General features: G+C 39.0%; 2 protein-coding genes and 1 long non-coding RNA gene across 5 annotated transcripts in view; all 3 read left to right on the forward strand.

The window, feature by feature from the left end:
• Nucleotides 1–872: 872 nt before the first annotated feature.
• On the forward strand, nucleotides 873–8,419 carry DTD2 (D-aminoacyl-tRNA deacylase 2). 3 transcript variants are annotated; one of them, XM_068192972.1, is made up of 3 exons: nucleotides 873–1,034; nucleotides 6,063–6,132; nucleotides 8,069–8,419. In XM_068192972.1, the coding sequence occupies exons 1-3, from the start codon at nucleotides 921–923 to the stop codon at nucleotides 8,392–8,394; spliced, it is 510 nt and encodes a 169-aa protein (XP_068049073.1). In that variant the 5' UTR covers nucleotides 873–920; the 3' UTR covers nucleotides 8,395–8,419. The 3 variants fall into 3 exon arrangements, with proteins under 3 accessions (XP_068049073.1, XP_068049074.1, XP_068049075.1); XM_068192973.1 differs by having other exon boundaries at nucleotides 873–992; XM_068192974.1 differs by lacking the exon at nucleotides 873–1,034 and adding an exon at nucleotides 1,755–2,194.
• Nucleotides 8,420–11,639: 3,220 nt separating this feature from the next.
• On the forward strand, nucleotides 11,640–15,409 carry LOC137475570 (uncharacterized). Its single transcript, XR_010999958.1, has 3 exons — nucleotides 11,640–11,941; nucleotides 12,479–12,602; nucleotides 12,698–15,409. It is a non-coding gene; the product is annotated as an uncharacterized lncRNA (long non-coding RNA).
• Nucleotides 15,410–17,144: 1,735 nt separating this feature from the next.
• The window catches only part of HEATR5A (HEAT repeat containing 5A), a 64,391-nt gene continuing 55,320 nt past the window's right edge, over nucleotides 17,145–26,215 (forward strand). Inside the window, exon 1 of the mRNA XM_068192976.1 lies at nucleotides 17,145–17,255. The gene's annotated coding sequence lies outside the window, so the exon portion shown is untranslated. The remainder of the gene's footprint in view (nucleotides 17,256–26,215) is intronic.

The raw sequence follows: 26,215 nt of genomic DNA on the forward strand, positions 1-26,215 counted from the left end.
GCTTCTTACTCACACTGCTGTATATTTTTTTTTAAATACAATATTTTTAAACACAGTTGGAAAAATGAAATCTCCAGTCATAAAATGAATTTGGAGAGAGATACTGAATTCCACATAATTCTATCCTGACTTGAACGAAGGCAGTATTGTTCAAAACTTGTCTCTGTCAGAATTCATGTATGGGAGAAAGACACAACTCTTCCAGTTTTGGAGCTGTTCAAGGAGTATCAGGGTATCAAGGAGTATCAGGGTAGCAAAAAAACCTGGAAGGTAATGAAAGAACCACATGCAATATTTCAACCTTTCCCATTAGCAGTGGGAGCTAATTTCAAAACTAAGCACTTCTTTTAGCCAGATAATTTGGATCACTAGATATCCAGATCCCTTTTAACTGTGTTTTCTGTTCCTTCTGTTCCAATGCAGTATCATTGAAGACAAATATGCCAACTTGATAGACTGATCTCAGCCACCTGAAACACAAACAAGTAATGAACAAAAGAAATAACAAACAATATTCAGATTTTCTTTTCCATGCATAAACTATACAGCATGCTGCTCTTATCACAAGCATGTAACATTTCCCCAGCAGAAGACAAGGAGATCTTTCATTTCTCATCCAAATAAGAAACCAAAGCCCGCTTCCTGCCAGCTATTGGGGCATCGGTAAGTAAAGCTGTAGAAATACTTTGTTTAATTCTGTTCTAAAGCTTGTATTCAGCCCCCTCCATAGAGAGGGCAGATCAGAAACCCCCGTTTAACCATCCACACAAGGTCCCGCCTCACGCTCCCCGCCGCCTGCGGGCTCCGGCCGGGGCCGGGGCCGGGGCCGGGGCCGGGGCCGGGGCCGGGGCCGGGGCCGGGGCCGGGGCCGGGGCCGGAAAGGCGTGACACGGCCCCGCCCTCAGCGCTGCGGGCTCGCCATGGCGGCGGCGCGGCCGGCACGGGCCCGGGCCCGCGCCCTGCTGCAGCAGAGCGTCTCCGCCCGCCTGCAGGTGCGGCCGCCCGAGCCGGGCTCCGAGGCCCAGTGGGTGGAGGTAACGTGGGCCGTGGGCCGCCCCCCGCCGCCGGTATCGCCCCTTCTCCCCGCGGAGCGGGGCCGACCGGGGCGGCCAGCAGGAAAGCGCTCCGTCCCCTCCGCGCCTGCGCCGGCGGAGAGGGTGGGCGTTTGGGCATTTGAGGGGAACACCCTCTGCTCCTTTCCCGGGCTGGGCTGCGCTTCGGGCAGTTTTCCAGCCTCGTCTCATTTCCCTTGCAGAGCACTCTCCTCGCCCCCCTGCTTATCAGCAAAGGTTGCGGTCAGCCCCTTGGGCAAAGGGACAAGCAGGGGGCGCACAGCGGTTTCTCTCTGCTGCTCTTTCTCCCTGTGGTCCACAGAGTCCTCCGCAGGCAGAAGTCTCTTCAGGAGCATGACTGCTCCACGGGCACACACTTCCCTTCCAACTGTGTCGTTCCTTCTTTTCTTGAATACACTTTCACAGAAACACTACAGCCTTGGCTGCTGGGCTCAGCTGTCGGCTTTGTTTGTTGTGTGGTAGTGTTAATTTGGAGAAGAAAGGCCAGATAGGGCAATGGCACTATGGCAGCAGCAGTTCTGATGTTGTTTGGGGATTTTTTTTCCGGGACGTTAACTAAAAAATAAATTTAGTAAGTAGACCACCACACAGGAAGGAAAACGTTGTATTTTCCCCTTTTAATCCCACAGTCTTCTGCTGGGGGTGGTAGGTAGGTCTGCAGTCTTTGGTCGATGTGCTGTGCATGCAGCCCAGGGCTCTTTACCATAGCGTGAAGGCTGCGCTTTAGAATGCACTGACTTGCTGTAGTTGTCATTGCTTGTAAGTTACCTACACTAGAATAACTCATTTCTGCCATTGTCAACTATTTAGCCCATGGGTTTTTTTGGTTTTATCTTTTGTCCTTTTTAAAGACTATTATAACCGAAGGGGCTCAATACAGTCACTTGCATAAATTTTAAAAAGTAAAGGTTCTAGCATGGTTAAAGGGTTTATGCATTCATTCAGCACATCTGAAGAGACTTCACGCTTTGCCTTTCACGTTAGCCTTAAAACATTTACCTCCTTGTTCAGAAGGGGCAGGTGGATCCAGCAGAACTAGTTCCTGCAGTATGGTTTGGGAAGCCAGAATGTTTTACTGGGAGGAAATATGTGTCATCTCACAGATACTGTGTTTCACAGATGTAGTGCATCTGTGGATACTGCATTATTAGCCTCTCAGTGTAAGGTTCATTACATTAAAATTCACTTAGCCCAGTGTAAATTAACTATAGGGGAAACAATCTACTTCTAGTTTACTAATCACACAAGTAATTGTAGACCTAATAAAGAAAAGCAGAAATGTAATTTTGCTGTCTTTCTTTTAAACTATCTTAAAAGGTATATCTTGTGGTTGAGAGATATTAATAACTTTGCTGCAAGGAGGTTATGTAGTTTATCTCTCTAACTTGCAAAATCACTAGGAAAAGTAATAGATATCTCTAAAGGAATCTGAAAGACATCTGGGTCATCTCCAGCAGATATTTTTCAGACATGAACCTTACTAATATTTGTCATGGGTACGTGGGGCTTTTTAAGAGGGGTCTGTTTTAACAGGAACTAGTCACCATGCAGAAAAAAAGCCATTTGGAAGTTCATTTTTTCTCTAGTATGACTACTTTAGAGGTTGTTGGAAGGAAATTTTACTGCTAACATTTTCTGGTAGGGTAATTTTACTCCCTATTTTTGCATGTCAGTGCAAAACCACAAAAATTAAAAAGTACAGGCATCATCAACTATTATTTACAACAACCAGTGTGTTCCTGATGTTTTATGAGCAATTAAAAGTGGGACCTCACCTTGAGACATTTCTAGCATACTATAAGTGGCATATTACGTAGGTGGCTTTGAATAGCTTCTGAGCTGTAAGAGACTCCTGTAGGTACTTTAGGAACTTCAGAGCAGATGTTCTTTATCTTCAGAAAGGTTAGGAATGTACTTTATACATTAATCTCTACCTTCATTGTACTTTCATGATTGAGTTTTTTGGCCTGTTGAGGGTTACTGTGCACAGGATGTCTTGTTTATGGAGCATTTTGGTTATATACCCTCCATAAAAGCTTTAGGTATGCAGCAAAATAGGAATAAAAAATTGAATTCTTCTTTGTAAAGCTAGGGGTGAAATAAGGTAAGGTTTAATATCTTTCATAACTGTGGGAGAAAAGAAACATAAAATGAATATGCAGCTAAAAAGTATAAGTGCCTACATTTCACGCAAGGAAAACGGTCTTTTCCTTATCTTATTTCCCTTGACTTGTTTTCTGGTTGCTATGGCAAAAAGATGTGCAAAATACTAGGCACAGACTTATTCTGTGACCTGTGGCAGGTGATGTCATCTCGCTCTGCTGCACTGAATATAAGAAATATGAAGAAATCTTCCCAGAGGGTAATAAATCTGAACTTGAAATGGAAATGTCACAGAATAATTTATGTAAGGTAGTTTCACAAACTGACTTTCTAAGAATTACAAAGTATCTCTGTTTTTATTATCCATTGCATTTTCTTGGAAGAAAAAGTAGTAAAAGGTAGAGATAATATTTTGCAGAATATATTTCAGTTTTGCTAATGAAATCCTGAAAAATACAGGTTAATGTATTTAGTAAGGAGGGTGAGGAAGGAGTCAGTTATTTGTTTTTTCCTGCAAAAGAGCTAAAAAGCAGCATTTGGAGGCAGCATTGCTAAGGCTGTCTATAACGGCATTGGGGCTGGGTACTTCAGCCCTTCATGATCTGGTTCAGCAGGTTGCCTGATCTGATGATTACTTAAGACACTGTATAATAAATGCCAGTGTTACACAGTATCTTGCTTTGCTGGTTTATTTATGCAGGCATTTTACTGCTCACAGTAGATCCACATAGAGCACAGCTTTCCTATCTGGTCACTGTGTAGGGTCCTTGCAGTGGCTGTTTGCATGCACACAAGCATGTTGAGTTTATGATCTTCTTATTTGTGTTATTTTGCTCGAATTTTTGTGCATTAAATTAGGTCTGAGGAGCAGTCAACTAGGCTTTGATAGGTTACAGAGGACCTGCAGCAATGGCAATGGTTTTGCTTTGGTTCAGAAAGTTTACTTGTTACATTGACAATGAGCACAAGTCTTAGGACATCTGGAACACTGATGTAAGGTCAGACTGACACAGGTTGTTATTATTAGGTTGGGTCTTGTAATTGCATTCAATTTTACATCTCCTATTCAATTAAGAAAACTAAAGAATAAAGTAAGACTTAACAAGGGGTTGAAGCATGGCTGTACATGTTGAATAGTTTTCAGTCATAGTTGAAACCATAAGTTTCAGCTTACAAATAGTTGCATAACTTTCAATTTTATCATGGTTGTAAAGTGTTCTAGAAGACCATAAAAATGCAGTATAAAAAGAAGCATCCTCTATCAGCTTCAACTTGTCTCTAAATTAATTGTTTTCTCATTTAACCTTCTGTCCCTTTAATTTTCTTCAATAGATATGGCTCATCTTGTGATAAATAGTTTATTCAAAAAAAAAAATCAAATAAGGGCAGAGGTTGGAGAAATCATTATTTGCTTTAATTAATCTATCTGTCTGGCCTTAGGACTTGCAGGGGTCTCTTTACTTACTTTTTTGCGTCTTTAAAATGAGCTGCTTGCAGAATATTGTTACTGCAGTGAGACTGTACAAAAAAGAGTTTTGAAAGGAGACATTTAAAGCTTTTTAAAGTTTTCAGCATGTGACATTTTGGCTACAAAGAACATTCTCTTTTTTCAGAAGTTAGTCACTAGAAAAATAGTTGAGAAGGCATAGCTTTTCTCAGTCATTGCCTTGAGCATTTTATTTAATCTCTGCAATAACAAAAGGACAAAATCTCATATGTATAGCTAAAATGTCTTCACCAAAAACCTTTATCATTTGGGGAAAAAACAAATAGAGGAAAATTTAAAAAAAATATATGTTTTGTAAACTACTCACATTTTCTATCATTTTGTTCTGATAGCATTGGTATTAATAACTCCTTCCTGTCCCAATCTATTTAACATCTCTTTGGTGGTATTTCACAAATTGATGTTTATGTTTCCTCCAACAAAATTTAAAAGATACTTATTCTTGACAAAGCATCAGGGAGGTTTCTTTATATACTGTCTGTCTGTGGATGCTTTGGGTTTTTTCCCAGAGAAGTTAAGCCATGCAGGTATACTTGTGTGTGAGACATAGGTGCTGCTGCCTGCAGAGCCTATCAGTTTGGCTTAATAAAGCATGGGTTGTTGCACATGCATTCCTTATGGACTAACCAAGTGAGCAGAAAAGCTACAAAAGAGTTTTCCTGTGCTTTCTCCTCAGTAGAGGCCTAATTCTTCCCTCAAATACATAGTGCTTACACGTAGTCACTCTGGATGCTAAATATGTGGCATATCCTTTATACCAATCAGCTGAAAGGTTCCATTTTGCCAGTTACATTTTACCCAGGCGTATATATACTATTTTGAACAACTTTATAATATTCTGAACAACTTCACAGTTGTTGGTCATAATATTTAAATATTTAATTAACAGACTGTGTGTTTTTTTCTGAATTATATTGTACTAGATTACTTTCAACATCAAAATAAAATTCAGTTCTTTGACAAGTCCTGTGATGTTTTTCATGTTTTATAATTGGAAATAATACAGTTTATACTGAAAATTATTTTAGCTGTACGTTTGATAGGAAAAAGGCTTAAATTATTTCTTATGCTGGATTTAAGTATACTAATTCATCTTGTCACCTTGTCTATGTTTATACTGTACACTCTACATTCCAACTAAATTCGGCTTCATATGGAGCTAATAAATAGTCTTAATTGTATGTAGAAGCATTTTGCAGATAATCAGTATATATCTTATCTTCCACAGTGTGGTGTGTAAACTCAATGTCTGAAGCTATACTAAATAACTAAAACTACTCTTTGTTATGTGGTTTTGTTGTTTTTGATACTGTTTTAATGATAGGCATGCATCGTAGATAATGAGAAACATTGACATAGTTTTCTGTAATCTTTTGTAGATCCAGAGAGGGCTTGTTATCTACATATGCTTCTTCAAAGGTGCTGATGAGGATCTTGTCCCAAAAATTGGTATGATATAATCTATATACATTATCATACAGTTTGAAAAGGGAGAAAAGCAGTTGAGTCAGAGAAGGTAGCAACCATTTGGATAAGCCCTGAGATGGCATTATTCTAACTCAGTTACCTGGCTGAAAGAACAGTTTGGTCTGTCTTGTTTCTTTTGACAGTTTTCCATGTCTCTTTGTTTGCCTGTTCATGACCAACAAATTCCCTGATAACATTCTGTCAAAGAAAATGCTGCACCTGCTGTTTAACACATTTCATGTGTCGGGCAATAAGTTCAGTCCAGGACAGAACTGAATTTCAAATAGTTCATGCCTTGATTTGATAAGTATTTTACCACTGATTTCACTGTATGTGCGGGATATTTAAAATTATAGCCAGTAGAGGGAGTTGTGTGGATAATGAAACAGTGTCTTTCCCATCTCACTCCTGTGGTGCTTACATACACTCTTAGCATGTGCAGATTTCTGGTTCAGAAGCAATAACAGCAATGTCTGCAGTTCTTGTCTTCTTCTCCACATGCACTTTAACGTTTCCATTGAAGCAGAGAAGATGCTGTGGATAAGGTCAAATAGTAGCAATTTCAGTACCCAGTGCTGTTTTGACTTGATTTTTTTTGGTTCTGTTTTTTTTTGGGGGGGGGGTTCCTTTAATGTAATTCCTTCTCCCTCCTTTCCTCCATCAGTAGCACTGGTTCCCTTGGGAAATTCTGTGATGCTGCATATTTCAGATAAAAGTGCTCCTTTTCTGTGGCTGGCTGATACTAGTGATTTGGCTAAAGATTGTGTAACAATATTTCACTATTTCAGGTTATTTCAGGCTACTGGCTGGGACCAGCAGTGCACAAGTGCAAGTGCTATTAAAAGTGTTGAGAGCAACTCCTGGGGGGGCGGTTCTCTCTTGGTCTTAGAGGGCACAGTCCTTTTGTGATGCTAAATATTTATGATATAAAAATTTATTTAGTGCTAGTGAGAGTTCCATGAGAATGTTGCTTGAGAATATTTACATTTTCAGCTGTGGGGCAGCTAAAACAGGCTGGAAAAAGAAAGTTCTGCTTCCTATCACGAGATTCATCTAGGATCTTCCTCGAGTGCCTGTCTTAGAGAATATTGTTTCCTAAATATATTTTGAATATGTTTAAGTGTGTGGGTTTGGTTCCTGAATCACAACTCAGCTGTTTTTGCTTTTAACGACATTAAGCATTTATGTTTAGGGTTTGGAGGCATGACTAATATCCTCCCAGCTTTTACAGAGTTGGGGTAATGATTTGATTTGTTATAGAAACATCAAAAATCTAAAATTAGTAAATGCATTGATTTTATTTTCAAGTTTATATGCTCTGGCTTATAAGCCAAAATGCATCTGACCTTCCTGCCACCCTCCTGTCTCAAGTGACAAACTGGTAGCTGCATGTCTCGCAGTGGAGCACTGAAGGACGCTTGCTCTACTTGAGACCAAACCGTGGAGCTGTGCCTTCAGGTTACATCTGTGCTGGCTCCTGCTGCAAACTGCTGCAACCAGAATGAAAAGAGAGTCAGGGCAGAGCACTCTCCAAAGTGCACTGAGGATGGCATGTCCTACAATGTGGAGTGTTGTCCAAAAGCTACCTATTTGAGTATCAAGCAATTAAGGAAGACTCGCTAATTGCATCCTGAGTTCTTTTGGGGGTGTCCAACTAGAATCAACTTTAGGATTTTAGATAGCCAATCACTTCCCCCACTAATAGAACTTTAGACATATAATACTAATATCCTTCACATTCCTCACAATACTCAGATATAATAGCTGGTTAAGTATTTATTGATTGTCCATGTTTCAGTTCATTAATAAACAGTTTCTTTTACTCAGCTGTTTGTCAAAATATTTGTTGGATCTTGTTTATGATGTCCTGTTTAATTCACTTCAGTAATACTAATTTTTATTTTATTTTTATTTGCAGTTGATACGCTGTTGAATGTTAAATTAAGTGAAAATGAAAACGGCGACTTTGTCTCTGTTCTTGATTTGCCAGGCGACGTACTCATCATACCACAAGCTACCCTAGGTGGTAAACAAAAGGGAAGAAAGATGCAGTACCATGCAAACATTGAAAAAGAAAAAGGGTTGGAACTTTATTCTCAGTTTGTGACTTTGTGTGAAAAAGAACTGGCTGCCAATGCCAAATGCATGGAAGCTGGTGTTCTTGTCAAGCATGGCACATACGGAAACAGGCAGGTGTTAAAACTGGATACAAATGGACCTTACACTCACCTGATTGAATTTTGAAAAAATAAATTGTATTCCAAATACAGTACTAGTCTATTTTGTTTCTTTTGTTTTTATTTTTTCTTCTAAGCGTTAAAGTACTTGATTGCCTTGGGAGATAGTTTAAAAAAGGCTTTCACTCATCTGTACTGGTTTTGCAAATCCCAACTGGTTTTGAATAGAAGGATGCCTGAGACTGCCTTGCTATAATGAGTATGTGTTTTTTGCTCATATACATCTGAACTGTGGTCAAAATATTTGTTAATATTGATCCAATAATTCAAAATGTTCATCAACAAAAATGGGATAATGCAATCATTTTTTACTAAAAAATAATGAAAGAAGTATTACATGTATAGCTTGAAGAAGTGGTTTATAGATTAAAAAAAATACTTTAGATGTACTTACGTCAATTTTTACCTTTATGTCGTCTATCTATGAAATGACAATGCTTTCTGACTAACTAATATATTGAAAACAAATTCACTGAATTTTACCCTCTTAGAGAGTAAGTACTAAATAACAAAGTCCTTCCCCCTCAGCCGGAGTGTGTACGGGTGGGAGACTTAAGGCAGTAAAGGACTAATCATGGGCTTTGCAGTGAAGAATAAGTAAGGCACATCTAAACACCAGCAGTATCACTGAATTGCTTGCTTGAAGTTTGCATTCTGAAATCTCTGATGTGTTTTGATAGGCTGCCTGCTATAGCTTGGTCTATGTCCTTGTTACTGTGGTCTTGCTGTCTACTCAATTCTTTCATAACAGAGCCTCAGGAAAAGAACAGAAACATTCAAATTAAAACAAAAATAAAGATGGTACAATGTAGGCTGCCATCTCATTGTTCCTTCTGCCACTATTGCTTCCTTCCAGCTTTTTGTCCATAGAAGCTGCTGGGCAGAGACGAGCTTTCCTTTTATAGACAGTGTTGATACATTTGGGGCCCCCTTCCCCGCTGACCCCCTATGCAGTTCTGTTATAAACATTATTAACAGATGGTGCTAAGAAAATATCGTGGGAAATTCTGTCTGGAAAGGCAGTAAGAACAGAACAGCTATATTAAAATGTGGCAAATTCAAAACTGATACAAATGTGTTCATCCTGTGAATCAAGTTTGTCTTTTTAATGCAGCATTATGGTCAGAAGGGTTCAAAGTGAAATCAGACATTTATATGGTTTGCAGCAATTATCCAGAATTGCCATTTGAATAGAAATTATTCTGGAAGAAATGTAAAACCTTATGGTTAATGAGGATGGCAGCTTGCACACTCCTAAATTGTAGGCCAGTAGTTACAAATACTCTGTCATTATTTCATTTTGTACAAAACATTGAATTTATAATCTGTAGGCTCAAACTATGCCATGAGAATCACATTTTTAATAGATACAAAATGTATAGTTTTGGTAAAAGAGTAGTGAGATTTTTTTTTCAGGTTAGCATAATATATGCTCAATAATTATGAAATAAAGAAGGATATTGGATACCTGGCAACTGACATTCTCACAGTTGAAAACAACCATTTGCATAAATGGCCTGGAAATATTAGCTATTAGGACCCAAATGACATATTTATTCATTAATAATTAACAGTTATGACAGACACAGTATGAGTCATGTTCAAAGTTCCTACTAGCAACATTTAAATAATATTGTCCTGATGCAAATGACTAATACAAATTCATTATGATCTGTGTGTAATTCCTTTTTCTGTTGGAGGTCAAATCCTAAAAAGTGCTGAGTAATACCACTTTTCACAGACCTTACAGGAATTGTGGGTATTTAGTAAATCTCAAGGACTGATTCTTTGAGGCATAATACAAAGTCTGCAGCTTTTAATTTACTTCCTGTCTCCAGAAAGATCTCTGGCAGCCTGGCAATTAATTCTCTATATTTAAAGAACTCTAAGATTTCGAAGAGGGATAAGCTTGAAAATGTTTGGTGAAAAATAGACTTCAAACTCCATCTCATAGTGGTCTGTCACATAAAGCACATAAAAGCTAATGTACATTTCAGTGGTTTTAGGACCAGACAAAACTCTGAAATTTTGGTAAAAAGGTGAATATTTGTGTATTATCTGCCCATTTCTGATTTATTTGTGTATCCATCTTGGAATACTGATTTCTTCTATCCTCTGCTCCAGGGATTGGCAGCTTGTTGAATGCTGTGCCCTTTGTACTGCTTTATTTATATCTACTATTGATTCACAATCCATTTGCTGAAGGAAGCCATTTCTGAATAACATGCTGGACCATACTGATAAAAAAATTGATTAAAATTACTTTTTCAAAGCCAAATGCTTATTCCCTTCAACCATGAATATATGCTTTAAACAGATGACCTGACTCTGCTTTAAATAGTTTCTGTAATATGACTAGACAAAAACTCAGATAGTTATCCTGTTCTATAATTAGATAGTATCTATTAGAAGATGCTTAATATTCCCCACTTCCTTGAAATAACTTATAAAGTGAGGAGTTGTCCTTATGCTATTATGTCTCCAATTCAACTGCCACACAGGAATTTGCAATATCAGGTTTTTGTGATGTTGTTTGCAGCGTACACACCCAGTGTGTTGAAGCTGAGCATACGTGGACTATGAACTGGGCTCATAAACAATCACTAATGAGTTCAGGGGCAATAGCCTGTTTCTAGTCAGCAGTATTCCTACTTCCTTCCCATGCCCTTTCTGGAAATTTTTATCTCTGCTGCTACATAGAGTATGCAACATAGGAATTTTCAACATACAAATATTAATGCAGAATTGGAAGTTCATAAACAGCATGTAGCCCAGTAATACTTGCAACTGTATTGCTACTGCTAGTGACAATCCACAGGCCTTGTCCCAGGTGTTCCAAGTGCTCAGGATGGAGGCTTATCACAGGAACTTTCCCCAGGCTTCTCAGAGCTTTGGTTTTATTTGATTTGGCTGTAACAATTTTTTTTCAAAGGACAGGAGGCTATAGCTAATTTGTTTTATGTGTAACCACACTTGTTATATAGATATTAATAATTAGTATTTATTCTGTGTAGAATTATATATTTAAGACTCTAACATGGTGTTACAGGGTACAGAAATATAGGTCTATTAAAACAGCAGGAACTTTGAGAAATGAAGACACCAACTGCAGTGTAAAGTAGAGGCATATGATAGTAAGAGATGGGGCACAGGCTGTCACTGGACACTCCAAGGCTATAAACAACTTGCCAATGGTCAGTTGAAGAAATACAAACCTGGAGTTGGGCAAAACTATTCTTAGGGATAAAAAACAGAAGAAGGAATGAGTATATGAGATAAACAAAAGATGAACTTAAGATAAACAAAAAGAAAAATACATAGTTGCAGGCCAGTAAAGAAAAGCAAGGAGTAAAACCTTATAAGCAAATGTATAAAAAGAACCCCAAGAGTGATATTTCCAAAAAAAAAGGAGAGAAAGAAGAAATCCTAAATATCAGCATTATACTCCTGCAGGCACAGGACTCCAGATGCTGATGATCAACTGTGCTCCCTCTACAAGATGGAAGCCACAGGGAGGTGAAGGGTCAACCATGACACCAGGAAGAGGGGTAAGGGTAGGTAGTAAATTGTGCATAACAATTTTTACTGTATTATTATTAGAGACCTTCTATACAGTTTCTTTATTTTTATTTCCTTTGTTTTTCTGCAATAATTATATTTGGACTGATAATAGTTATTTGATTAAATTGCTACAGTCGCAATTAAAATAAATTTGGTGTGACTCTAAACATAGGGTGGATTTCTTTTTGCCTGTAACAAGATTTTGCACATAACAGTTTCTGCAGACATTTGCTTCCTCATGTTGAAATGGCAGCCACTAGATGGGCTGCTGGATATCAGCCAGCCTTTGTGGTGCTTTTCACCAGGTCTTTTAATGCATCTGTGATGTCTGATCTCATTTACCACAAAAGCTCCACAAAAAATCTTCATCGTGACTCAATGCAACAACTCCTCTTTGAGAACAAAGTTTCACATCTACTTGGATTTAAAAGTATGATCTGCTGAACCTCAGTCTCACCTCTGGTATAAAAGCAGCTTATTTGGAGAAGGAGGGATGACTCTTTTAAGCTTCCGTTATTTTTTATTTTTAGTTTCTGTTCCTGTCTTCTGTATGGACTCCTTCAAACACATTGTTTCTCTTTGGAAGCTGGAGTAGCAGTGTGCCGCAGAGGGCTAGAGTGGTCTCCACAAATGCACTGGGATTCATTACCTGAGGTCTGCCACCAAACTCCGTTATGACTGACTTAATTTCTAAAATTCTTTGCATATCAATTCTCATCTAATAAATGGCTATCTATTTTTGTTTTCAGTGTCTTGATCCTTGAGACCATACGTGGAAAAAAACAATGACCATCACTGTTTAATGTATTGCACAGCACAGTGGGACAGGACTGGGTTGTCTGGGAGATCCACCAGCTGCTTTATTCTAGACATCAGAGTCACAATTGCTGGACAAGAACAGGAAGTAGAGTTTCTTCCTTAATGTTTTTTCTTGGGGAAACAGGACCCAAAACTTGATGAATTTGGTATTTCCTATTTATTCCTTCTTCACTCCTTGAAGTTTCTTGAAAGCAACTCAGAATTTGGGAATCTCCCTGAAATTCCCAAAAGATTCTGTTACCAGAAGTGCCATACAATTACAGCTAAAAAGTAAATGGTGTATGTGGACAAGAGAAAGAAACAGCAGTTAGAATAGTCCAAATATTATGAATATATTGCACATTTTCTATTTAAACCAACGCTGTCTTGTAGTTCAATTACTGCCAGTGTGTGGCTTTGAGCAAAGCAATTTTCTGCTCCACTTTTTCCATCTGGGATCTGAAAGAAAGAGTGAAAACCAGGGGGAAGAGGTTTAAAATCATTGTGTTTTCCCCCTTTAATTAAAAGCAAAACATAATCTCTGATCCTCTTTTTCCATTAGAAGGCAGTACGATTTTACCTCTCTCCACCTTTGTTGGAGCTACAGGAAGTTGCCTTTCACTACTTCCTACTTTAGCCTCTCTCACAAATGTGACTTAAGCTAATGTTCACAGAGCACTTTGAGTACCTCAATGCACAGTGTGGTATCAGTACAAATAACACCTCATAGTATTTCTAAAATAGGAATGATCCAGACAGCATGGGAAAGAAAATAAATGGCATTCCTCTCTTACTGTTCTAGTTCATATGTATTTAACATTGCTTTCCATTCACCTTAATTATATTTACTGGTGTAATGCCACAATAGATGCCCTATTACATAAGTATATGTTAAAAATGTGCAAGAAGGAACTTAATGCTATTTAGATGTGCTCCACTAGAAAAGAGACTGAAAGGCAATGAAAGTTTTGGGTTAACATTGAATGTAAAAGGTTTTTGGGAGGCCTTAGTATTTAGCTGGCAATCCATCCCTAGATCTAACTTTCTTATCTCCCCCTTCCATTTTGGTACCTCTTATCTAACATTATCTAGGCCTGCATAATACTTTTATTTGCATTTTAGGATTTAAAATAACAGCAGGACTGTGTAATTGCTTGACAGGAACTCAGGCCTTGCATTTTGTGATAGTACAGAAAGGAACTGTGTTGGGAATAAAAAGAAGCCTAGCAGTATTGTAGCATTAAAATATACATTATTTTTGATATTCAATGTGCAAAAAAAACCAAGATTGGTACCTAAAGCATTGCAAAAGCTAGGACAGGCCAAAATGTATTGGGTTCTACATGCCTGCACAAAGTAAAACTAAATGGTTAATCTTATAATTAATTTAAATATATCCCTTCTTAATAATTTTAAAATATAATGGAATTTGGTTTTGTTTGCTATGTAATTATTTGGTGATGTAACATTTAATTCAAATCAGGCCCCTAGGCTTGTGATTCTTACTCATGCCTGGACAGTCCCACTGAATTCAAAGGCATACATTCTTTTTTCTTCCTCTAGAGGCACTGAGGATTATAAAGTTGAAAGAATGAAAATATTTAGCTCAGAGGCATATGCGACTGTATAGATATTCTACTATGTCTGGAATTTGTATGGCAGAACTGACTCATGCTCTAAATCAGTCAACCCACTTTACCGAAATAAGACTAATGAGAAGACTGATCAGGAGGTTTGAGCATTTCGATTATTTGCTAGTTGCTTATTTTATTAAGTAACTTGTTATTGAAGCACAGACAGGACTAATGGGGAAAGGGAAAATTGAGTTAATACATGGTGGATGCATCTAGTTGTCTAAATTTTTCTGTTTTAGAACACATTACTATAAATTTGCACAACATTTTTTTTTTTACAATTTCAGATTGAAAAGGGGAAAAATAAAAATAGCATGCATAATTGCTAAAGTAGATGCTAATTTGAATCAGTGTATGGTTAACAGTCTGTTTACCAGTTTAGGGAAAAATAATGGTAAAAATCAAGGTTAGCTATAAATCCAATGAAGACAGACGCCCTTATGTATGCACTGCTGGCACAAAGCAACCCTAAAGCTGATGGAAGGAGCATCCTGCATCAATATGCCTTGTTATTCCAATTGATTCATATCAGTTTAGCATTAACAAAGCATTATTTAGAACTGGTATCATGTGTCCTGGGGGCTGGGCAAGATAATTCTTGGGAAAAACTGAGCAAGTCTTTCCTTCTTAATGAATGATGTTTTGTCTCGCCCTGTGTTCATGTACCACCAGCATTATGAGATACTAATTTTGAGTGGGTCTCTGCCTGCTACCATAACAGAGTGAATAATAGGTGTAATAATGATAATAACAGCAATAATCTTCCAAAATTTATTCTAGATTTGGGGTTGTTTATTTGTTTCTGAGTTAAACATGATCAATCCTTCACAAATATTGACAGGAGTTTCTTGTACCCCAGGACTGTCAGAGAGCCCTTGTTTTTCTGGAGTTCCTCATGAGAAAAGTCATCATGTAACAGTCTTTTAATATAAATTGTTCAGCTGACCTTTCTCACAAGTGAATTGCAAATCACTGTATTAGTAACAGCAATTCAGCTCCTGATCAAAATGAAGGTAACTTAGCAGATAATTATTTCCTGGGAATGTATGTGATTTTTGAAAACTGGTTAACACCTTTACATCAGTATGAGTTTGTAGAGTTGATTTCTGTGAAACATAATATGTAAATAATTTCCTGCTTCAAGTGTGAGGCATATTCTTCATTACCACATCCATTGCCAGATTTTTTTTAAAAAGGTCATTGCATCAGCGCTCATGTTTTTTACCACAGTCAGTTTAGTAAAAATGAAACCAGTGTCCATATATGGTAACGCAGCCTGGTGCTCATGGCATCTACAGCACAATGTAAGCAGGCAGCCCTGCATGTGCTCTTTGAAATATTTCTCAGTGGTATCGTCTGCATATCTGAGTACAGATGTTCACAGAGGATCTCCTGCATGTAAACTTTACATATTGAACCTATGTTAAGTTGAATGTACAAGCTTATGCAAGGTTTAGACACATTTCTGCTCCTCTGGTTTTGTGTCCCAAGCATTATTCCCTCACCACAACAGTTCCCTCTCTGCAGCTGCCTGGAGGGAGGTTGGAGCCAGGTGAGGGTCAACCTCTTCTCCCAGGCAACCAGCGATAGCACAAGACGACAGCCTCAACCTGTACCAGGGGAGATTCAGGTTGGATACCAGGAAAAATTTCTTTATGGAAAGGGTCATTAAACACTGGAATGGACTGCTTGGGGAGGAGGTTGGGTTACCATCACTGGAGGTGTTCAAGAAAAGTCTGGACATGGTACTTAGTGCTATGGTTTAGTTGTCATTGTGGTGATCAGTCAAAGGTTGGACTCAATCTTACAGGACTTTTCCACTCTTAATGTTCTGAGATTCTGTTTGCAAAAGTTAAAAGAAGATAGTCCCAGAAAACACAGGCTCGTGGACAGAATTCTGGTTCTGGATTCCAAACATGGCTGGGCATCAGCTGGAAAACTACAATAAGATTATTATTTATTTTAAAACAAAAAAATTATTGAGAGACATGCTTTCCTCTTATTAAGAGAGAACTTAAACTGATCACAGAATACATTAAAGAAAATCCCTCCAGTTGATATTTTCTCATGACCAGTGAGTTTGCTAATGAAAATTAGGAAGGGTGGAAGTAATTCCCAGTGACAAAGAAACGTCCTCCAGCTGGACCACCTATGCAGTAGGAGAAACGAGGTGAAATTCCTGGAAGAGTTTCAACTGACCTTGTCTGTAAGACACAGAATTACTTCTTGACTTGGGATTCCATATCAATCCATATCCCAATTTGGGATTACAGTTTACGAACGCTTAACATAAAGGGCGTGTTCCTGTCACTGTCCTGTGCAGCGGCCAGGGGCCCTCCCAGGGAGGTACGGACGTGGATGCCTGAGGGGCGGAGTGGAAATCAGAAGCCATGGTAGACACTGATCACAGCCAGGTACAAATCCCAGCAGTGCCAGCTGAGCTACCTTCACAAAGCATCACCAAGAGGGATCTTTAGGTGCTGTTTTTGGTGGGGCAGCGCGGACCGCGAGCCCCCGGCTGTGGCCCCCTAGCGCAGAGCCGCTCATCGCCCGGAGGCTGCAGAGCCTCGGAGCGCCCCCGGGGCGGTGACTCTGTCCCCTCCGGCACCGCGACACCTCGCCCCGGGCTGCGCGCTCCCCGGGCCGCTCCCGCCCTCCTCCTGGCCGCCGCGGGCGCTCGATGGCTCCGGGCCCGATTGCACAGTCCTGAGCACCGGAGTCGCCCTCACACTCCTCCTCCTCCTCCCTTTCCTCCCCCCTCCCCGCCGGCGGGCGGCGGCAGCTCGGGCGCAGGACCCGCGCCCCCCCGCGCTGGAGGAGGGCGGGCGGGCGGCGCCGAGCCCGCAGAGCGCCGCGGGAGCGCTGCGGCCAGCAGGTACCGCGGGCTGAGGGAGGCCAGGGGCAGCAGGGGCTGTGTGAGGGCAGCAGGGGCTGTGTGAGGGCAGCAGGGCCGAGCGCAGCTGGGAGTCCTGCGGGGCTGCGCTTGCCCGAGGCCTGCGCCCGAAAAGTGCTGGATCACCCCCGGAGCCCCCAGGTGGGTCGGTGGGTGTCACACACACAGCCGGCTCTAAAGCCGGCGGCCGGGCGGCTCCTGCAGCCCAGCCCGTGCCGCCGCGTCCCGCTCCCCGAGGCTGCGGGGCAGCTCTCAGTCCCGGGAGGGAAGGGAAGGGAGGGGAGGGAAGGGGGCAGCAAGCTGGGGGCAGCAGGCCGGGCGCCGCCCGGGTGTCGCCCGGGTGTCACGGGCAGCGCCGGCGGAGCGGCCGTGCCGCCAGGCGCAGGGCGGGCGAGCGGGGATGTTTGCCTGGTGCGGGGCAATACCGATCCTGAGGCTCGGGCAGGGGTTTGGCATTCACTTGCACTGAGGTTCCATGATTTTGGGGTCTGGTTTTGTATTGTCTTATAAACCTTGGTAATTCAGAATATTTTGGGAGGGGTAGCAATATAGGAAATTCTGATATCTGGAAATGTTATCGTAAGCTTTTGCAGTTTGAATTCCTGGTTGTCTGGATAGGACAACGACTAAGTTTACACCATATAACTGGTAAGGACCTTGCACAGGGATGTAAAATGTGTAAAATTGCATTCGTGTTGACATTTTTGAATGTGGGAAGGAGTAATAGGTGTTTTAAGTTTAGTTAAGTGTGAAGTTTATTGAGATACGGGTGGAAGGATGATAGAAGATGGGGAAGGCAGATAAAAGTGGAGTCCAGGTCTGTGTTTCTATAAGTGAAATTTGATATCTTTTGAATTTTGGATTCATTAATTGTAGTGATTCTTTGAGTTTGGGGTTTGATTCAGTAGGATGAGGTGTTTGCAGTTGTGACCATGAACTGCACATTTATTTTAGTCTCACATTCCAGAAATATTTTCCCTGTCTTCAGAAATAGTCAAGCTATATTGTATGCTTTAGTGTTTTGCTATAGGATATGTAAGACTCAATCCATGTATGAAATAACAGTTGAGACACAGAAGATAGATTACTTCTGGTTGTGTGATGAATGGAGCTTGGGTTTCTTTTCCTGATGGTTTCACACAATGAAAAGGAGGTGGGGGGAGGAAGCCAGTTTACTGTTACACTAAGTCTAGCCAGACTCTGAAAACTTGTGCTTGACTATTGAATATAGGATTGTTTTTATAGTCAGGAAAATATCAGACTTACTGACTAGTTCATGATGTTGTATGCAAACACATCAAAAACTTTATTAATCAATGCAGGATGATATTTTATTTTAAGATTCAGAGTACCCTAGCGAGGCAGGAGATTAGAAACACCTTCTCACAGAGACATTTTCAGATTGCAGGATGTTTGTGCTGTTCATCTTTTACCTGTATTTACTGGGTTCAGGTAGCAGAACCTTTAAAAAGAGACACAGTATATCTATATCTACACTGCAGACTGAAAAGGCTTTAAACCTCTAGGCAGTTACATTTTTGAGCTGTTTTGGAATTTTCTTTGGGGAACAGCCACGTAAAATACCTAGAGAATGAACCATTGCAGTGAGGTATGTCAGTGATTTGTGCCCGGATAGTGATCTCTGATCTGCCAAACAAGTCTCCTGCAGAGTTGGCATCTGTGAGGGCTTCTGCTGCTGCTGCTAAATTTCTGTGTTGGTGTTTCAATGCAGTTGACATCGAATCATAATAAAAGCTATAGTGATTTTCAGGAAAAATAACTATCCTTTTCTGGGATTTCAGTATATATTCAACAAAAATTACCTGTGGCTTAATTTAATGCTAAGCTAGATTGGATTCAGCATTTACCTTAACAGAGGTTGATGGCTAAAATCAACCTACTTTTTGGATAATCCATATACATACATATCACCTACTGTAAGTCAATTTAACATTTTAGCAAGTAATTTCATTTCCTGAAACTTCTGTCATTGTGACAAAAAAACCCCTAAGCAAACAACAAACCCTAGCTACCCTGTCAGCATACTTAGTTTGGTATATTTTGTCTATATTAGATATATAATATTGTCTACAACATTCTCAGGACTAAAGCTATGTTCAGACATATATTGAAATTGTTATATATTATTGTCAGCAGGTGGATGTTTATACTTGTGTGGTTTTCATGCACTTGCCTTCCTATCACACCAGGTTTCAAATCTGCAAAGAAATAAACATGAAGAATCCTATGCATTTTTATTCAGACTGAAGCTAGTTATTGCTTTTTGACGTTTACTTAGTCCAGTTTTGGGGAAAAAGAAAATGTTTTAAACTGACTTTGTCTGTATCAGATATGATACTCTTTTTCTGACTATTGGAAGCATTGGTTAATTATTTGTATGCAATTTGCCCGGTTGACTGCAAACAAAATAATGTTCTGAGGTCCCTATAATGGAACCAAGTTTATCTTTTGACTGTAACTTTTTCAGAAATGAACCTGAATAATATTAAAGAGTTGTGAGGGCCAGGGAGGTCAGAGTGTGCCAGTAGTGCCCACTGTGAAGCTCAGGAAATGGTTGTTTATCTTTCTCAGTAACTGAATGTTGCTGTTTCTTGGTTTTCTGGAATAATTCTTCTCACGTAGAGATAAAAATTAAAGTGATAATAAGAAACATGAAAGCAAAGTGTATGTACTTTTTAACACTATGAATTAATATGTTCCAATTGTTTTTTAAAAATGTCTTTAATATTTTGCATTGCTAAATCAGCTATTGCATTTTCAGGCACTTTGTTCAGGGTATTTTTCTTGACTTGTGTCAAGCTTTGTCCTCAAAACTTCACAGAATTCATTCAGCATTCCTAGAAGACATTGTTTTGTTGTTTCTTTCACACTTCAGTAAATGTATATTGTGTTGTAGTTCTTATCAATGTCACTGTTATGCATGAGGATTGTGGGTGGTCACATTCTTTGAGTGAATATTTTTAAAACCAGGAAGCCCAGAGCAAGAATTCTGGTAGTTTTCACTTAGTTCTTTGTTACCTTTAAGTTTCATTGCTCTTTCAGATACAGGGTAATTCCTCCAAAACTTGGAAATCAATAAGATTTGATAAGCATTTTGGTAGGAAAACCAGTCATTTGGAGCTGTTCCTGAGGGAGTAAACTTGTATTTTGTGTGCACATCATGGTTCACAAAACATCAAAATACAACCCCTTTGTTTTGCAACACAAATGGAAATAGCTGAGAAGTTAACAAGAATTCTGTTTGGGCTGCATGATATTTGTTCTTTAGTACAGTCTGAAATGCTGTGGGAACACTGCAGGACCTACATATGTGGAGAATACAATATATGGAAATGCACTTGGATTGTATCTTTAACAAGTTCCTGCATAAATGCTCCCAAATTTTCAGTGAGAGAATAGACACATAGCATTCCTGTGGCAAATTTATTCATCCAGAGCACTATTAAGGGGAAAGACTGAAAGATAAGTATCTTGTTTCAACATCTATGATTTCAGAGTAATGTTTCTAAACAGAATAGTTGCATACAAAAATTTAATGTAAGGGGAAGTTGTGCTAGTCTGAAATCTTCAGCAATAACTAGAGGAAGTGGTTCTGCTATCATCTGTTATTTTTTGTTGCTCATAGACAGATTCTTAATTGCTTTTTGCTGTTTGGGATAAGCAATGTGTGATGCAAATGTGTACATATTTTTATTTAAAGAGGATATGTGAGGGAAACTGAACCCCACTACAGCATAGAATATACAGTAAAACATTGGAGTATTCAACCATGAGATTTATTTGCTGTGGTTTTCACATGCTAATGCACTCAAGATTTGATATTAGGAATTATAGTTCTGCTTGATTTAAGGGCCTTAAAATTTTGGACCTTCTCTTCTGTGGCCTGGTATTCTTTTCCACGTGCTCTGAGTTGTAGTCTTGTGATGACTTTCTCTTGTGGCTTCTTCTTGCAAACTGCTGTCAAACGTCACTGTTGGTCCCATCTTCTCTGTGCCTGGCTTTAAATTTCTCTACTGCTGCCCAATGTAACATAACACTGCAAAATACCTGGCTTTTTTATGGCTCTGCATTAATTTTGGATGAAAAGCATTTGCCAATTTGATGCCAAGGGTAATTTGGCTCAAATTGATGAGACCAATCAGTGACAAATTCCAGTATATGTGTGTGTATATATTGAAAGACTGGGCTCTGGTTTCGTAAGTTGTTCTTAAACCTCTTCATGAAGTATTTAATCAGTCAAACATAACAGTGTTTCTGCTAAAGAAACAGTCTTCAGGGGAGTTACCTTTCTCCTTGTCTCTTCCTCCCCTCTCTTCTGCTTGTCTTGGTGCTGAAATTTCCTACATTTCCTTGTATGTTTCTTTGAAAATACATACAAGAAAGCAGTAAAAGGGCACATGAAATTCCCAGGTTTTTTTTGTTTTTTTTTTTTTTTTTGGTTGACTGAACGAGTGAGAGTGATAAGCACTACTGAACAGAAATATGCACAGAGGGGTCACTGTTATGTTGGGAGCAGCAGTTACCTGCTCTTGCTTAATGTAGCTCTGTGGAGCAAAAATTTAAAGCTTATAGAAAAAAGGTACAAGTCAGCTGAACGATGGGGATCCTGCCACACAAAGGATGTGGAAGTACTGATTCACTTACACCGATGCTTTTATTTTGCTTTGCCTTCTCTAACTGAAGATTTTGAGGCAGACTTTGCTTCTGTGAGTTAGTTGAGAATAGTTTCTAGACATCAGTAAAAAAAACAAAGGCTGCTCGGTCTTTCCAGTAATTATGAACATATTTATCTATTGAATATTCCCACTTTGATATATTTCCAGTGTCTAAATTCCAAACTCATTTAAGCTGAAATTTGAGTTCTTTTTTATTCCTTACGATATTACTGAGATTCTGTACTTGTTGCTTATTTAAATCAGATTATTTCTGTGTGTGCTATAAATTTCCTGGGCTGTCATATCTCCCATTTGAAGTTGCTGGAGTTTGAACCTGCACTTTTTGCCTTCTCCAGACGTGGGTGCCTCTTTATTTTTGCCTACTAGCATAAACAGTACACTGTAACTATTGGATTTTGGTCCATGTTTCATTCATTAGTAGCTGCATTTCGCTGGTGCTTTAAGGTTTTTTCACCCAGCTGGCAAAGACCACCATACTCAGTTTCTTCTGTTAGAAGTAAGTCCAAGGGAGCTGGGCAGGAGTTGTGTTTATGTTTGGAAGACAGTGAACAGGTACGTGCAAGGGTGTAACAAAGGTTTGAGCATCGATGTCTCTCCATGCAGTCAGCTGAGATCACTGCTAATGATCATCCCATTAAACTTTTAAACAGTGCTGCAGGAGTAACATTGATCTCAACTGTTAATGGCTGGAATTGAACGTGGCAGGCTGGAAGGCTTTCTCTTAAACATATTGGTTCGCTTGTTAGGCAGACGATAATAAATCTTGCTTTCTGAAGAAAAGAACGTGGATTTGAAGTCAGTTAAAATACCACTGTGGTGCAGTGAGGGTCATGTTGAAGCTACCAAATGTGCTTCAGCTCTGTTTTTCAGCAGTGGGATGGTTATGGCATTGATTGTGTAGTCAGCCCAATGGCAGCTGTTATGAAAACACTGGTTGTTATTGTTGCTGGTCATTTTTCATCTTAATCATTACTCTTATTCTTTTTTTTTTTTTTACTGTTACTCATTACTGTCAATGAGTAACAGCAGCAGTTTCTTAGAGGAATGCTATGCACTTGTGTCTCTGCTGGATTAGTCATTGGTACAAAATTGAATCCACAGGTTTATTATCTTATATCGGATTTAGTGCAGAATTATGTTAATACTTTTGAAATTAGAAAGATATAAATAATTATTATTAAGGTAAGTTAAATTGTACTTTATTTTCTTCACGACAAAGCAGGTGTAAAGACTTAGACCCTCATCTAGATTGTGCATTAGATCCTCACCTCAGAGATCTGAGGTTGATCAGATTTCTGTTTGAGTAGCACTTGTTCCTGGCAAAGAGAGTCAAAGTGGTGAATCAGAGATCAAATGTGAAAAATTTTAAAAGAAAATAAATTTGTAAGTACAAACTTGGTCTGTGGGGTAGTTTCCATTACTTGTGTTGCTCTTCACTGAAGCAATGACTCATAATTTAAAGGCTGATTTTTAGTGAGAGACCAGTTAGGAGTTTGCTTCATTGCAGATTACTTTTTTTTGTACTTCTTATTTTTTTGTGCATAAGCAAAATATGCCAAGAGTTGGAAGGAAAAGGAAGAGTGAAATTCATTAGGTTGCCATTATTGCTCATATTTTCATTGGTAATGTTGCAATTTTTACTTAGGCTTCCATGTGCAAGATACACAGCAGTCTATGGTCTGCTTCCCTCATCTTTTAAAGCCTGAGGAGATTATCTAGCTTGAAATGAACTTGATCCAAATAATAGATCTATTTAGGTTTCTGACTCTGTTATAACTTTATCATGGGTGGTCTGTTGGTTCTCCTATTTGAAAGACAGTAGCTAAAGGCAGCTACTCAGATCAGTCTTACCCTGGATGAATCACCTTTTATTTAAACACTACAGGTCCTTTTTTCTCATTGAGGTTTGTCAGAAACTTCAACAATACAGTTGTTCTTGCCTTTTAATGCTTGATGCACCCTGTATTTCTTTCAATTTACAGGGTGGCATTCCATCCAGTGCTTGCTCCAGGAGCTTTTCTGAGCTCTTTTCTGACCAGTCTTGAACAGTCCTGCTTGTCAAATTGGCAGTTGATAAATGAAAAAAAAAATTTAGTAGTAAGTAGGAACAACCTCTGCCTTTGTGCCAGTTTTGTAGCATAATGTAAAATAAACATAGCTCACAGGAAAAAAAAATGAGGAATTTTTGATTGATCTATTCTTGTAGTACTGATGGGAAATTAGTTCTTGTAATTGCTTCAGTTACCTAAAAACAAAACCAAAAGGATGGTGTATCATGTTGGCTGGCAAATGAAGATTTCATCAGGCATGTATGCCTTTTTATTTTGGTTGATGGCATAGCATACATTTCATTTAATTAAATTTCACATTTTTCCCCAGATTTCTTTTTCATTTTGAGAAGCGTCAAAATTAAGCACCAAAATGAAGCACTATCAAATAATTCAGCATTTCTAAATGTGGGTTTCTTGTAAATAAAGATGCATCTTTACATGCTTAGGTTGTACTTCATTGATTTACTGGTGCTGACGATGGCCAAGCAGCTCCAGTTGCTGACAGAACATTCTCTCTTTCCTGGTGCTTGACCAGCCCAGAGTGTGGCTGTACCACGCCTCCAATTAGAGCAGAGTCCCACCTATGTCTGGACAGCGTGGCTTTGGGTTTGATGTTTTCTTCTCCTTAGAAATTGCCTGGAAACATCTTGTACACATAACAAGGACATATTTATTATTAATTGAATGCAGCTCGTTCCCAAGTTCTGTGCTTGTGTTCAGCTTTGCACTGTGAGCCCTGTGCCTTTTGCTCTGTTCTCTGCAAAACCAGTATGCTGCAGGAGAACTTCATGCCCTACATTCTTGCCCTGCTTCTCCTAAGTTTCTATGCATGTGCCCTTCTTTTATCATTACTTTTGAAACTTCCTTAGTGTCCCTGGTGTGCAGGATTACAGCTTATTGAAGGGAACCTCAGTAAGTGTTTGGAATGAGTTTTTTGCATAGGGTAGGGAGTATGCTGCTTTCTTTACAGGTTTGTGGAATCAAGGTTTGCTTGTTGATCAGCAGTGCAAAGATCAGGTCTGGGGGTTTTTAATTTTTTTTTCCTGCATGGACAGTTCTGTTTCTACAAAACTAATCCTTGCATAGCAAGCAGTTAGCCTTTATAATTCAGTCCTAAAAGTCTTTTTTTTTTTTTGAGAAATGGTAGTGTTTCTGGTCATGTTAGCAGGTGTTCATTATAAAGATCAGCAATTGCACCAGAAGATTTTTTTCTTTCTTTAATTTAGGCTAAAAAGAAATAAATTTATATTGGTTTTGCAAGTGTGTGCTTATACAATTGGAGTGTTTAATTTAGAAACAAGTTACAATAATAACTTGGGATAGTGTTACTTAGGGCTTTGTGTTAGAAACCCCTGAGGGTGCAGGTTCTGCAGTTTCTCAGCACCAGTCACGGTGGCCAATAGTCCTTACAGTGAAAATCTTTTTTTTCTGTTGGGGGTAAGCTTCCTTGTTTTTATTGTGAAGTAAAGAAACTGTCTTCATCCTCTTGGTCACCTACTCTTTTGAAGGCTATGAGGTCATCTTGAACCTTTTCTTCAGCAGGTTGAACACTGGTTTAGCAGGCAAAAAGAAGTTTGGATTATTCTGATATCTACGTGTGCTTTTTATTTGTTTTTAGCATCAGTCTTTTGAAGAGTGATTGAAAAGTGAATGCTTTTAAAATAACATGCAACCTGTATTTTATGTCCTACCAGAATAAGTTCAAGTTGAATGAGTTGAAAGAAAATGTTTTTGCCTGTGAATTCTAATATTAAAATTATATCTGGAGGCTAGGAGAATGGGTTGATAATTGTCATGTCGTGTATTGATAGTACCGTACATGAATTTTTCAGAGCAGTTGAATCACCTTTGCCAGTTCTGCTGGTTGTTGGATAATCTTTCTAGAAAATTATTATGGTTATGATGCTGTTTGAACTTACTTTTTACTGGTTTAGAATTAAACTGAGTTAACAAAGCAGAAATGAAAAAGGTGATTTCAGTAGTTAAATGAGCCCAGTTGTGTGGCCTATATGGTGGGTCTACCGAATTTAAATGAAGCATATAAAGAGCTAATAATATTCATGGAGATCCAGTCTTTTTTGGTGAGCTATTACTTAATAAACATTGGTGGTATTGCAAGACTTTGGGATTCTTGTTTTCTGTAGAAACACTTGTATATTATGTGCTTTCATTCCTAACATTGATCTTTGTGTTA

Source organism: Anomalospiza imberbis, chromosome 6, assembly GCF_031753505.1.
Source record: "Anomalospiza imberbis isolate Cuckoo-Finch-1a 21T00152 chromosome 6, ASM3175350v1, whole genome shotgun sequence".
NCBI classification, from domain to species: domain Eukaryota; kingdom Metazoa; phylum Chordata; class Aves; order Passeriformes; family Viduidae; genus Anomalospiza; species Anomalospiza imberbis.